Source organism: Salvelinus sp. IW2-2015, linkage group LG7 (assembly GCF_002910315.2).
Source record: "Salvelinus sp. IW2-2015 linkage group LG7, ASM291031v2, whole genome shotgun sequence".
NCBI lineage: Eukaryota > Metazoa > Chordata > Actinopteri > Salmoniformes > Salmonidae > Salvelinus > Salvelinus sp. IW2-2015.
In genome coordinates, this window is record NC_036847.1 from 954,144 (window position 1) to 967,200 (window position 13,057).

Here is a 13,057-nt window from a genome sequence, read left to right on the forward strand (position 1 = left end):
TGGTGCAGATGATACAGTTGATATCGGAAGTTTACATACACTTTAAACAAATACATAAACTCAGTTTTTCACAATTCCTGACATTTAATCCTAGTAAAAATTCCCTGTCTTAGGTCAGTTAGGATCAATACTTTATTTTAAGAATGTGAAATGTCAGAATAATAGTAGAGAGAATGATTTATTTCAGCTTTTATTTCTTTCAGCACATTCACAGTGGGTCAGAAGTTTACATACACTCAATTAGTATTTGGTAGCATTGCCTTTAAATTGTTTAACTTGGGTCAAACATTTCGGGTAGTCTTCCGCAAGCGTCCCACTATAAATTGGGTGAATTTTGGCCCATTCCTCCTGACTGAGCTGGTGTAACTGAGTCAGGTTTGTAGGCATCTTTGCTCGCACATGCTTTTCAGTTCTGCCCATACATTTTCTATGGGATTGAGGTCAGGGCTTTGTGATGGCCACTCCAATACCTTGACTTTGTTGTCCTTAAGCCATTTTGCCACAAGTTTGGAAGTTTGCTTGGGGTCATTGTCCATTTGGAAGACCCATTTGCGACAAAGCTTTAACTTCCTGACTGATGTCTTGAGATGTTGCTTAAATATGTCCAGATAATTGTCCCTCCTCATGATGTTATCTATTTTGTGAAGTTCAGCAAAGTACCCCCACAACATGATGCTGCCAACCCCGTGCTTCATGGTTGGGATGGTGTTCTTCGGCTTGCAAGCCTACCCCTTTTTCCTCCAAACATAACGATCAAATCAAATCAAATGTATTTATAAAGCCCGTCTTACATCAGCTGATATCTCAAAGTGTTGTACAGAAACCCAGCCTAAAACCCCAAATAGCAAGCAATGCAGGTCTAGAAGCACGGTGGCTAGGAAAAATTCCATTGAAAGGCCAGAACCTAGAAAGAAACCTAGAGAGGAAACAGGCTATGAGATGTGGCCAGTCCTCTTCCGGCTGTGCCGGGTGGAGATTATAACAGAACATGGCCAAGATGTTCAAATGTTCATAGATGACCAGCAGGGTCAAATAATAATAATCACAGTGGATGTTGAGGGTGCAACAGGTCAGCACCTCACAAGTAAATGTCAGTTGGATTTTCATAGCCGATCATTCAAAGTATCATTATGGCCAAACAGTTCTATTTGTGTTTCATCAGACCAGAGGACATTTCTCCAAAACGTAGGATCTTTGTCCCCATGTGCAGTAGCAAACCGTAGTCTGCCTTTTTTATGGCAGTTTTGGAGCAGTGGCTTCTTTCTTGCTGAGCGGCCTTTCAGGTTATGTCGATATAGGACTAGTTTTACTGTGGATATGGATACTTTTGTACCTGTTTCCTCCAGCATCTTCACAAGGTCCTTTGTTGTTGTTCTGTTATTGATTTGCACTTTTCATACCAGAGTACGTTCATCTCTAGTAGACAGAACGCGTCTCCTTCCTGAGTGGTATGATGGCTGCGTGGTCCCATGGTGTTTATACTTGCGTACTATTGTTTGTACAGATGAACATGGTACCTTCAGGCATTTGTAAATTGCTCCCAAGGATGAACCAGACTTGTGGAGGTCTACAATTTTTATTCTTAGGTCTTGACTGATTTCTTTGGATTTTCCCATGATGTCAAGCAAAGCGGCACTGAGTTTGAAGGTAGGCTTTGAAATACATTCACAGTACACCTCCAATTGGCTCAAATGATGTCAATTAGCCTATCAGAAGCTTCTAAAGCATTGACAAAATTTTCTGGAATTTTCCAAGCTGTTTAAAGGCACAGTCAACTTAGTGTATGTAAACTTCTGGCCCACTGGAATTGTGATACAGTGAATTATTAGTGAAATAATCTCTCTGTAAACAATTGTTGGAAAAATTACTTGTCATGCACAAAGTAGATGTCCTAACCGACTTTCCAAAACTATAGTTTGTTAACAAGTAATTTGTGGAGTGGTTGAAAAACAAGTTTTAATGACTCCAACCTAGGTGTTTGTAATCTCCTGACTTCAACTGTATGTGCTCATCTTCATTATCATTGCACATAATGGATATTATCTTTGATTGACTGTGACTGATAGACAAGCCTCTGTTTTTTCTCTAGAAAGCAGAACTGAACACAAGCCAGCGAGCAAAGCGAGAGACCTTCCCTCCCCCCGAATCCCCCCACCCCCTAATATGTTGCCTAGGCAGATCAGAGGAGTGTGTTGATGACTAACCACTCGGTACAGTGAGAGTGTGTTACGTCAACAAAAAAAACACTCCCTCCAGGTCTCTCCCTCTCTCTCCACTCAGCCTCCATACAGTGGTGATGTAAGTAGTGCACTGCCTGCCTTCCTCAGGCCAGGCCAGGGGCTAGCAGCTACACCAGCTTTACCTAGTCCCTTAGAGGAATCAGCAGCGTCCATTTTAGAGAGAGATAAACAACACACCACAGTACCTCATGCACTCTGACTCACTCACCGGCTCTCCCTCAAAGCACAGAGAGGGAGACTAGTTAAGTCATTGTCCTTTCATAGCTTTAGTTATCTCATTTGTCTTTGTGTGTGTTTTGTAAGAGGTTCTGAGAAGCTGTTTTAGGTATCTGTTAGATTACAAGTATTGGATGTTTCACAGGGTTGTGGTGAGGGAATTATGTTTTGGATTCATGTGGACAGATCATGTTTGAGTCTGGTCTGTGGCATGTGATGGGGTGGGACTGATTCTATTGGAACTGAATTCGCTACAGTAAACCCATGATCTTGTTTTCCATATAAACCAATTTACTGTAAGGGCCTCCTGTCCCTTTATCACCCACCCTCCATTCCCTACTTACACTTTTGACTTGTCCTGTTAATAGTAATGTGTCCAGCTGTTTTACTCTCCAGCCAGAGACCCTCTCTTTTCTCCATATCTGATAAATGATCACTTAACTTAGGTCGGTTGTATTTGTTTTTTGTGTTTGGACTGTACATTCGTTTTGAAAACTATAATGGCATAAACATAATGTGCTTTTGACAGTTTTAATAAAGTCTGAGCCAATGTGTGCGTTAGTGTGTGTGTCTCTGTACAATATTCATGTGTAATTGCTTGTAACAAATTGCTTAAAATGTTTTAATATATCTGCCATAGCCCTGATGTATGCCACTGGGAAATCTGAGCCCTCAGCCTGTAGTCTAGAATACTAATTATTCTATCTCTCTATTTCTCTCATGCTCTCTTCACTTTCTCTTTTTCCCTCTCCCTCTCTTGCGCTCTCTCGCACGCTCCCCTTTTCCCTCTCTCACTCCCCCCTCTCTCTCGCTCTCCCTCTCTCTCTCTCTCTCCCTCTCTTTCACTCTCCCCTTCTTCTTTCTCTCACAATCTCTGCTAAAAGAAGACTGGTGTCCACTCTAAGAGTCCCAGTGAGGAGCATGTGGTGAGGGCCATGTCTCTGGAGATGGATAAGAGTGTCACTAAGTTGATGTACGACTTCCAGAGGAACTCTACTTCTGACGACGACTCAGGCTGCGCGCTGGAGGAATACGCCTGGGTGCCCCCTGGCCTCAGCCCTGAACAGGTACACTACCCACCTCTCTGTTACCCACTCTTTTGTACCCCTTTTTTCCCCCTTCTCTTACACTGCTGACTACACCCCTCGGTCTCAGCCCTGAACAGGTGCACAACCCAATTCTGACCTCTCTGTTACCTCTTTAACCCAACTACCCACGGTAAACGAGCAGCAGAACTGATGATTAATTAATTTTCAATCCCCTCGATCATGCGCTGAGTGCCACGTGTGGTTTGAGGAGAGAAGAATAGAGGAGAAAAAGACAGAAACCATGACCAAACTGAAGATGAGCTGGAGGATAATCTGTGGAATGCATTGTCTGAAGGACATGAAAATATGAAAGTAATGAAATTATGGTTGTATTTTGTATTTTGGGGGCGGCAGGTAGCCTAGTGGTTAGAGCATTTGGCCAGTAACCGAAAGGTTGCTGGATCGAAACCCACGAGCTGACAAGGTCAAAATATGTTGTTCTGCTCCTGAACAAGGCAGTTAACCCACTGTTCCCGGATAGACCGTCATTGTAAATAAGAATTTGTTCTTAACTGACTTGCCTGGTTAAATAAAGGTTAAAAAAAAAAAAAGATTTCAGTGGTCTTTAATTCTTTGTTACTTTTATATATATATATTTTTTTTTATTAAATTAAAACTGCATTGTTGGTTAAGGGCTTGTAAGTAAGCATTTCACTGTAAGGTCTACACCTGTTGTATTTGGCGGTGTGACAAATAGCATTTGATTTGATTTGATTGAAAATACTCAGCTTAGATCATTTTTAATTATAACATGTATTCTAAATGTACACCAGTCAGGTTTCAGACCTGGTCATAGCACCATCTATGCTACTTCTTTGGACCTGTCTAAAGCATTCAACACAGTAGAACACTCATTACTTATTCAGAGGCTTTCATCAATTGGTCTGAACCAGGCAACATGTAGATGGTTTGAAAAAAAATGTAAGGACAGAACACATAACAAAGGGTGTCCCACAGGGATCGGTTCTTGGTACGGTTCTTTTCACTATTTACATGAAAGGGGAAAGGGGGATACCTAGTCAGTTGTACAACTGAATGCCTTCAACTGAAATGTGTCTTCCGCATTTAACCCCTCTGAATCAGAGAGGTGTGGTGGGCTGCCTTAATCGACATCAACGTCTTCGGCGCCCGGGGAACAGTGGGTTAACTGCCTTGTTAAGGGGCAGAAAAACAGATCTTTACCTTGTCAACTTGGGGATTCGATCCAGCAACCTTTCAAACAATATTGGTTTACTGTATCTGTAATAATTCAAACTTTCATCTGTCTGCAGATGACACTGTGGTGTATGCTATTGCCCCCACAGCTGACCAGGCTCTGTCAGAGCTTCAATTATTGTAATTGTCTCATATCCCTTCCTGTTGAACGTGGAACCAGGGAGAGCTTGGTTTGTTGTTTTGGATAGTTTGTTGTTTTGAAAGTGTATTGGAAAGCTTCTTAGTAGCTGGATAACTTTTGAGTTTGGATCATGTGATGCAGTTAGCATCAGTAGCTGGGACTGCTACTCTCTGTCCAATGATCCTGCCGACCAAGGCCGGGTCTGAGGACCTATTTGGCATAGCATGATAGGCTAGCTAGCTGCCTGTCATGCTAGCAGCCTGTGACTGGAGCCCGTGACTGCAGCCCACAACGCGGTTAGCCATTGTGGCTGGGACCGCGGATTGACCGGGTTTGTGGCTGTCTAGATCCCTGCTATTTGTTGTTGTTTTCAATCTTCCTTGTGACCTGCCCTGTCTGGAACTGCGAGGAGTACATGGTTTATAGCTACCATGACAAATACCAAAGCCGGGGGGAGTACCGTTGAGGACAGTGGTGTTTCTCTATCACAGTTGAAGGATCTTTTAAAAAAACACAAAGAGTTCTATAAGCAGAAAATAGCTTCAACTGTTTTGTCCAAATACTGGTGGATTCAACTAATAAAAGAATGGACGACCTGACCAGAGAGGTCCAGGATCTGAAGAACAGTTTGCAGTTCTCCCAGGGTCAGCTCAATGAGTTGAAACAGGAAAACGGCAAGATGACAGCAATCTGTAAGTCATTGAGAGAGGACATCAGTTCTGTGTGTGAATCCATGATAAATAACAATGATGGAGGAATCAAATCTCAAGCGACAATCAAGGCGCAACAACAAGGTTGTGGACGGAATTGCAGAATCTCCACATGAGACCTGAACGTAGTCCGAGGACAAAGTGAGGGAAATRATCTCTGAGAAATTGAAGATGGACCACAGGAAGATTGAGGTGGAGCGCGCCCATAGGGCTGGAAAACCCACCACCGGCCCAGGTGATAGACCCAGGCCGATAGTGGTAAAGTTCCTGAGGTTCAAGGACAAGGTAGCTGTTCTGGTAATAGCCAAGAACTTGAGTGGAACATATATCATCCTCAACAAGGACTATCGTGAAGCTGTGCACCAAAAGAGGAAATAACTTATCCCTGCCATGAAAGCTGCCAGAACACGTGGGGACATTACTTACATCCACTATGACAGGCTCATTGTCCACTCTCCCTCCCAGAAGCCTGGAAGGGATGAGAGCCAAGCCTATGGGTTCGTAGCTTCAACCCCGCAGCACACACACACACACACACCAATTGATTAATGGACTGCTGAATGTATATATTTTTCTATTACTTTTCCATATTATCTCTATCTCTGATAAGCTACCCAAGGAAAGGGCTGAAAAATAGCCCATATTAATATATGTAGCCTTAGAAATAAGGTTCATGAAATCAATAACTTGCTAACATCAGATAACATTCATATATTAGCCATTTCTGAGAGTCACTTAGATAATTCATTTGATGATACAGCAGTAGCAATACAAGGATATAACATCTATAGAAGAGACCGACATGCTTATGGGGGAGGTGCTGCTGTGTAAATTCAGAGCCATATCCCTGTAATGAAGATCGTATTACTATTATTATTATTCTTATTGAATTGTTGTGGTTGCAGGTTCACTTGGCACATGTAAAGCCTTTTCTTTTGGGGTGTCGCTATAGGCCACCAAGTGCTTACAGTCAGTATCTAGATAATATGTGTGACATGCTTGATGAATGAATGAATGAAAATCGCCAGTTGGCAACCTTACATCAAATTGTATTTGTCACCGCCGAATAGAACAGGTACCTTACAGTGAAATGCTTACTTACAAGCCCTTTAAACCAGCAATGCAGTTCTAAGAAAAAAAGTGTTTAGAAAGAATTTACTAAAATAAACTGAAGTCAAACCTTTTTTTAAAGTAAAGTATAGGTAGAGGTAAAGTTACTATGCATGGATAATAAACAGAGATTAGCAGCAGCGTAAAAATGGGGGTGGGGGAGCAATGCAAATAGTCCAGGTAGCCATTAGATTAGCTGTTCAGCAGTCTTATGGTTTGGGGGTAGAAGCTGTTAAGAAGTCTTTTGGACCTATACTTGGCGCTCCAGTACCGCTTGCCGTGCGGTAGAAGAGAGATCAGTCTATGACTAGGGTGAATGGAGTGTTTGCTCGCACACGCTTTTTCAGTTCTGCCCACACATTTTCTATAGGATTGAGGTCAGGGCTTTGTGATGGCCACTCCAATACCTTGACTTTGTTGTCCTTACTCCATTTTGCCAAAACGTTGGAAGTATGCTTGGGGTCATTGTCCATTTGGAAGACCCATTTGCTGTAAGGGGTGCGTAACTGGTGGCAGGGAAGTCAGACGCAGGAGAGCAGAACTAGGTAATAGCCGGAACAGTTTAATGGCAAAACCAAAGGCATCAGAAATAACAACACATGGGTACAAAACCCGTCGCGCACCAGTCAACATGTGCACAAGCACTTACAACAAACAAACACGCACAAAGACATGGGGGAAACAGAGGGCTAAATACACAACACATAATGAGGGAAATGAAACCAGGTGTGTGGGAAAACAAGACAACACAAATGGAAAATGAAAAATGGATCAGCGTTGGCTAGAAGACCGGCGACGTCGACCGCCGAACACCACCCGAACAAGGAGAGGCATCGACTTCGGCAGAAGTTGTGACAGTACCCCCCCCTTGACACGCGGCTCCAGCAGCGCGCCGACACCGGCCTCGGGGACGAGGCACAGGGCGATCCGGAAGGAGACGGTGGAACTCCTGCAGCTTTGAAGGGTCCATAATGTCCTCCACCGGAACCCAGCATCTCTCCTCCGGACCATACCCCTCCCAGTCCACGAGGTACTGAAGGCCCCTAGCCCGACGTCTCGAATCCAGTATGGAACAAACGGAGTACGCTGGGGTCCCCTCGATGTCCAGAGGGGGCGGAGGAACCTCCCGCAAATCAGACTCCTGGAGCGGGTCAGCCACCACCGGCCTGAGGAGAGACACATGGAACGAGGGGTTAATGCGGTAATCGGGGGGAAGCTGTAACCTATAACATACCTCGTTCACTCTCCTCAGGACTTTAAATGGCTCCACAAACCGCGGACCCAGCTTCCGGCAGGGCAGGCGGAAAGGCAGGTTTCGGGTCGAGAGCCAGACCCGGTCCCCCGGTACGAACACCGAGGCCTCACTGCAGTAACGGTCGCGCTGAAGGTGAACATGGGCGGCGTCCCATGTTTCCTCTGCGTGCCTGAACCAGTCATCCACTGCAGGAGCCTCGATCTGACTCTGATGCCAAAGAGCCAGGACAGGCTGATACCCCAATACACACTGGATAGAGGAAAGGTTAGTGGAGGAGTAGCGGAGCGAGTTCTGGGCCATCTCTAACCAGGGCATGAACGCTGCCCACTCCCCCGGCCGGTCCTGGCAATAGAACCTCAGAAACCTACCACATCCTGGTTCACTCTCTCCACCTGCCCGTTACTCTCGGGGTGAAAACCCAAGGTAAGGCTGACCGGAGACCCCCAAACGTTCCATGAACGCCCTTTAGACCCTCGACGTGAACTGGGGACCCCGATCAGACACTATATCCTCAGGCACCCCGTAGTGCCGGAAGACGTGTGGAAACAAGGCCTCCGCAGTCTGTAGGGCCATAGGGAGACCGGGCAAAGGGAGGAGACGACAGGACTTAAATAAATGATCCACAACGATCAGGATCATGGTATTACCCTGTGAGGGAGGAAGATCGGTCAGGAAATCTACCGACAGGTGCGACCACGGCCGTTGTAGAATGGATAAAGGTTGTAACTTACCTCTGGGCAGGTGCCTAGGAGCCTTGCACTGGACGCACACCAAGCAGGAGGATACATATACCCTCACGTCCTTAGCCAAAGTGGGCCACCAGTACTTCCCACTAAAACAGGGCACCGTCCGACCGATACCAGGATGACCAGAGGAGGGTGACCAGAGGAGGGTGACGTGTGGGCCCAACAGATCAGCCGGTCGCGGACAACAGACGGAACGTACAGACGCCCCGCTGGACACTGGAGGGGAGCGGGCTCTGTACATAATGCCTGCTCAATGTCCGCGTCCAGCTCCCACACGACCGGCGCTACCAGGCAGGAGGCCGAGAGTATGGGAGTATGATCCATGAGCCGCTCCTCTGTGTAATACAGCCGGGACAGTGCGTCTGCCTTCACATTTTGGGAACCTGGTCTGTAGGACAGGGTTAAACACAAAACAGATAAAAAACGTGGCTCACCTTGCCTGACGACGATTCAGTCTCCTTGCTGCCCGGATGTACTCCAGGTTGCGGTGGTTAGTCCAGATGAGAAAAGGGTGTTTAGCCCCCTCAAGCCAGTGTCTCCACGCCTTCAAGGCTTTCACCACAGCAAACAACTCCCGGTCCCCCACATCATAGTTCCGCTCCGCCGGGCTGAGCTTCTTCGAGAGGTAAGCACAGGGGCGGAGCTTCGGTGGCGTGCCCGAGCGCCGAGCGTATCCCAGCCTCGGACACGTCCACCTCCACGATGAACGCCAAAGAAGGATCCGGATGGGCTAGCATGGGAGCCGAGGTAAACACAGCCCTTAGGTGAGCAAAAGCCCTGTCCGCCTCAGCTGACCACTGCAAACGTACAGGACCCCCCTTCAGCAGTGAGGTAATGGGAGCTGCCACCTGGTCAAAACCCCGGATAAATCTCCGGTAGCAATTGGCAAACCCTAAAAACCGCCGCACCTCCTTTATCGTGGTGGGAGTCGGCCAATTGCGCATGGCTGAAATGTGGTCACTCTCCATCTCCACCCCTGATGTGGAAATGCGGTACCCTAGGAAGGAGACGGACTGCTGGAAGAACAGGCATTTCTCAGCCTTAATGTACAGGTCATGCTCCAACAATCGTCCAAGCACCCTGCGCACCAGGGACACATGCTCGGCGCGTGTAGCAAAGTATATCAGAATGTCATCAATATACACCACTGCCCGTGCAGGTGCCTGAAAATCTCGTCTACAAATGCTTGGAAAACTGATGGAGCATTCATCAACGCGTACGGCATGACGAGGTACTCATAATGCCCTGAGGTGGTACTGAACGCTGCCTTCCACTCGTCTCTGTGCCAGATACGCACCAGGTTATACGCGCTCCTGAGATCTAGTTTCGTGAAGAAGCGCGCCCCGTTCATTGACTCAATCACCGTGGCGATGAGAGGTAGCAGGTAACTGTACCTCACCGTGATTTGATTTAGACCTCGATAGTCAATACACGAGCGCAGACCTCCCTCCTTCTTCTTCACAAAAAAGAAAATCGAGGAGAAGGGTGAGGTGGATGACCGAATGTACCCCTGACGCAGGGATTCGGAGACATATGTTTCCATAGCCACCGTCTCCGCCTGTGACAGGGGATACACGTGACTCCTGGGAAGTGCAGCGTCTACCAGGAGATTTATCGCACAATCACCCTGTCGATGGGGTGGTAATTGAGTCGCCTTCTTCTTACAGAAGGCGAGAGCCAAATTGGCATATTCAGGGGGAATGCGCACGGTGGAGATCTGGTCTTTACTTTCCACCGTAGTAGCACCAACGGAAACCCCTAAACACCTCCCCGACCACTCTCGTGACCACCCCGTGAGAGCCCTCCGTTGCCACGAAACAGTGGGATCATGACATACTAACCAGGTTAGGCCTAGCACCATGGGAAACGCAAGAGAATCAATAAAGAAGAGACAGATTCTCTCCTTATGACCTTCTTGCGTCACCATGCCCAGGGGCGCGGTGACCTCCCTAATCAACCCGGACCCTAATGGTCGACTGTCTAGGGCGTGAACTGGGAAGGGCATATCCACTGGAACAATGGGGATCCCTAATCTATGGGCAAATGATCTGTCAATGAAATTCACAGCTGCACCTAAATCGATAAGCGCCTTATGCTGGGAATGTGGGGAAAACTCAGGAAAAGTAACGTTCAAAAACATGTGGGCAACAGAGAGCTCTGGGTGAGCATGGTGCCGGCTCACCTGGGGTGACGCGGGAGTGCCCTGCCTGCTACCTCGACTGCCAGAGGAACCTCCTCAGCACCGACCAGCAGTGTGCCCTCTGCAGCCACAGATAGTGCCTGAAACGGAACCGGTCTCCCTAAGCGCAGCACCTCATGGGCGTCGGAGCGGTGGGCGTCGGAGCGGTGGTACTGGGGGATGGAACCGACAGACCCTGATCTGGACGTCCGCGGGTAGCCAGCAGGTTATCCAACTGAATGGACAGGTCCACCACCTGATCAAAAGTGAGGGTGGTGTCCCTGCAGGCCAACTCCCGACGGACGTCCTCGTGCAAACTGCAACGATAGTGGTCGATCTGGGGCCTGTCGTTCCATCCCACGCCAGCGGCCAGGGTCCGGAAGTCCAGAGCGAACTCCTGGGCGCTCCTCGTCCCCTGCCTTAGATGTATAAGACGTTCGCCGCTCTACCCTCATGGTGGTCGAAGACTGCCCGGAATTGGCGGGTGAAATCTTTGAAGTGGTCCAGCGCCGCGTCTCCTTCCTCCCACACGGCGTTGGCCCACTCCTGGGCTCTCCCTGAGAGGCATGAGACGACGGTGGACACCCTCTCTCGGTCCAAAAACGCTGGGTGGACGGTTGCTAGGTAGAGCTCCTGCTGTAATAGGAAGCCCTGACATTGTGCAACCGTCCCATCATACTCCCTAGGGAGGTTCAGACGAATCCCACTGGGACCGGGTGAAAGAGGGGCGAGTAGTGGAGGCCTTGTTTGCTCTGGCGGAGACGCTGGAGGACCTCCCTTTCTCTCCCAGCGATCCATATTCTTTATGACGCGATCCATGGTGGCGCCGAGCTGATGAAGCATCACCGCTTGCTCCTGGATGCGCTCCTCGACCCCAATAACAGGGGTACCTGCTCCTGCTGACTCCATGACGATTGGGGTGCGTGATTGTGTCAGGCGGTGGGTGTAGCTGGTGCATGAAGTCAGGCGCAGGAGAGCAGAGATAAGTGAACAACGCACTTTAATAAAGGCAAATGCACAAAGTAACAAACCCAATGTGCGAACAAAATAACGGTTGTCACTAAACACGGGTAAAACAGCACCCGGGAATAAACCAGCCGGAAACGTACCGACCTAACAATAAACAATTGTGCACAAAGACATGGGGGAAACAGAGGGCTAAATACACAACACATAATGAGGGAAATGAAACCAGGTGTGTGGGAAAACAAGACAACACAAATGGAAAATGAAAAATGGATCAGCGATGGCTAGAAGACCGGCGACGTCGACCGCCAAACACCGCCTGAACAAGGAGAGGCATCGACTTTGACAGAAGTCGTGACAAGTATATCATGAGTAAGTATATAATTTGTATCTACTGAACAAAAATATAAATGTTTTAAGCAACAATTTCAAAGATTTTACTGAGTTACCGTTCATAGGAAATCAGTCTATTAAAGTAAATTCATTAGGCCCTAATTTATGGATTTCACATGACTGGGAATACAGAAATGCATATATTGTTCACAGATGCCTTAAAAAAGGAAGGAATCAGAAAATCAGTCAGTATCTCCTTCACATAGAGTTTTTCAGACTGTTGATTGTGGCCTGTGGAATATTGTCCCACTCCTCTTCAATGGCTGGGCAAAGTTGCTGGATGTTGACGGGAACTGGAACATGCAGTTGCACACGTCAATCCACAGCATCCCAAACATGCTCAATGGGTGAGAATGCAGGCCATGGACGAACTGGGACATTTACAGCTTGCAGGAATTGTGTACAGATCCTTGCGACATGGGGCCGTGCAATATCATACTGAAACATGAGGTGATGGCGGCGGATAAATGGCACGACAATGGGCCTCAGGATATCGTCAAGGTATCTCTGTGCATTCAAAATGCAGTTGTGTTTGTTGTCCGAAGCTTATGCCTGCCCATACCATAACCCCACCGCCAACATGGGGCACTCTGTTCACAATGTTGACATTGCCCACACAATGCCATACTGCCACGCTGTCTACCATCTGCCAGGAAAGGTTGAAACCGGGATTCATCCATGTAGAGCACACTTCTCCAGCATGCCAGTTGCCATCGAAGGTGAGTATTTGCACACTAAAGTTGTTTAGGACGCCAAACTGCAGTCAGGTCAAGACCCTGGTGAGGATGACGAGCATGCAGATGAGCTTCCCTGAGATG

The 13,057-nt window shown here is 47.6% G+C and overlaps 1 protein-coding gene across 1 annotated transcript in view; it reads left to right on the forward strand.

The window, feature by feature from the left end:
• Positions 1–3,344: 3,344 nt before the first annotated feature.
• Positions 3,345–13,057, forward strand: part of LOC111966173 (prickle-like protein 2) — a 30,588-nt gene continuing 20,875 nt past the window's right edge. The window contains exon 1 of the mRNA XM_023990601.2: positions 3,345–3,523. Coding sequence (XP_023846369.1) covers positions 3,392–3,523 — 132 coding nt within the window. The 5' untranslated portion in view covers positions 3,345–3,391. The remainder of the gene's footprint in view (positions 3,524–13,057) is intronic.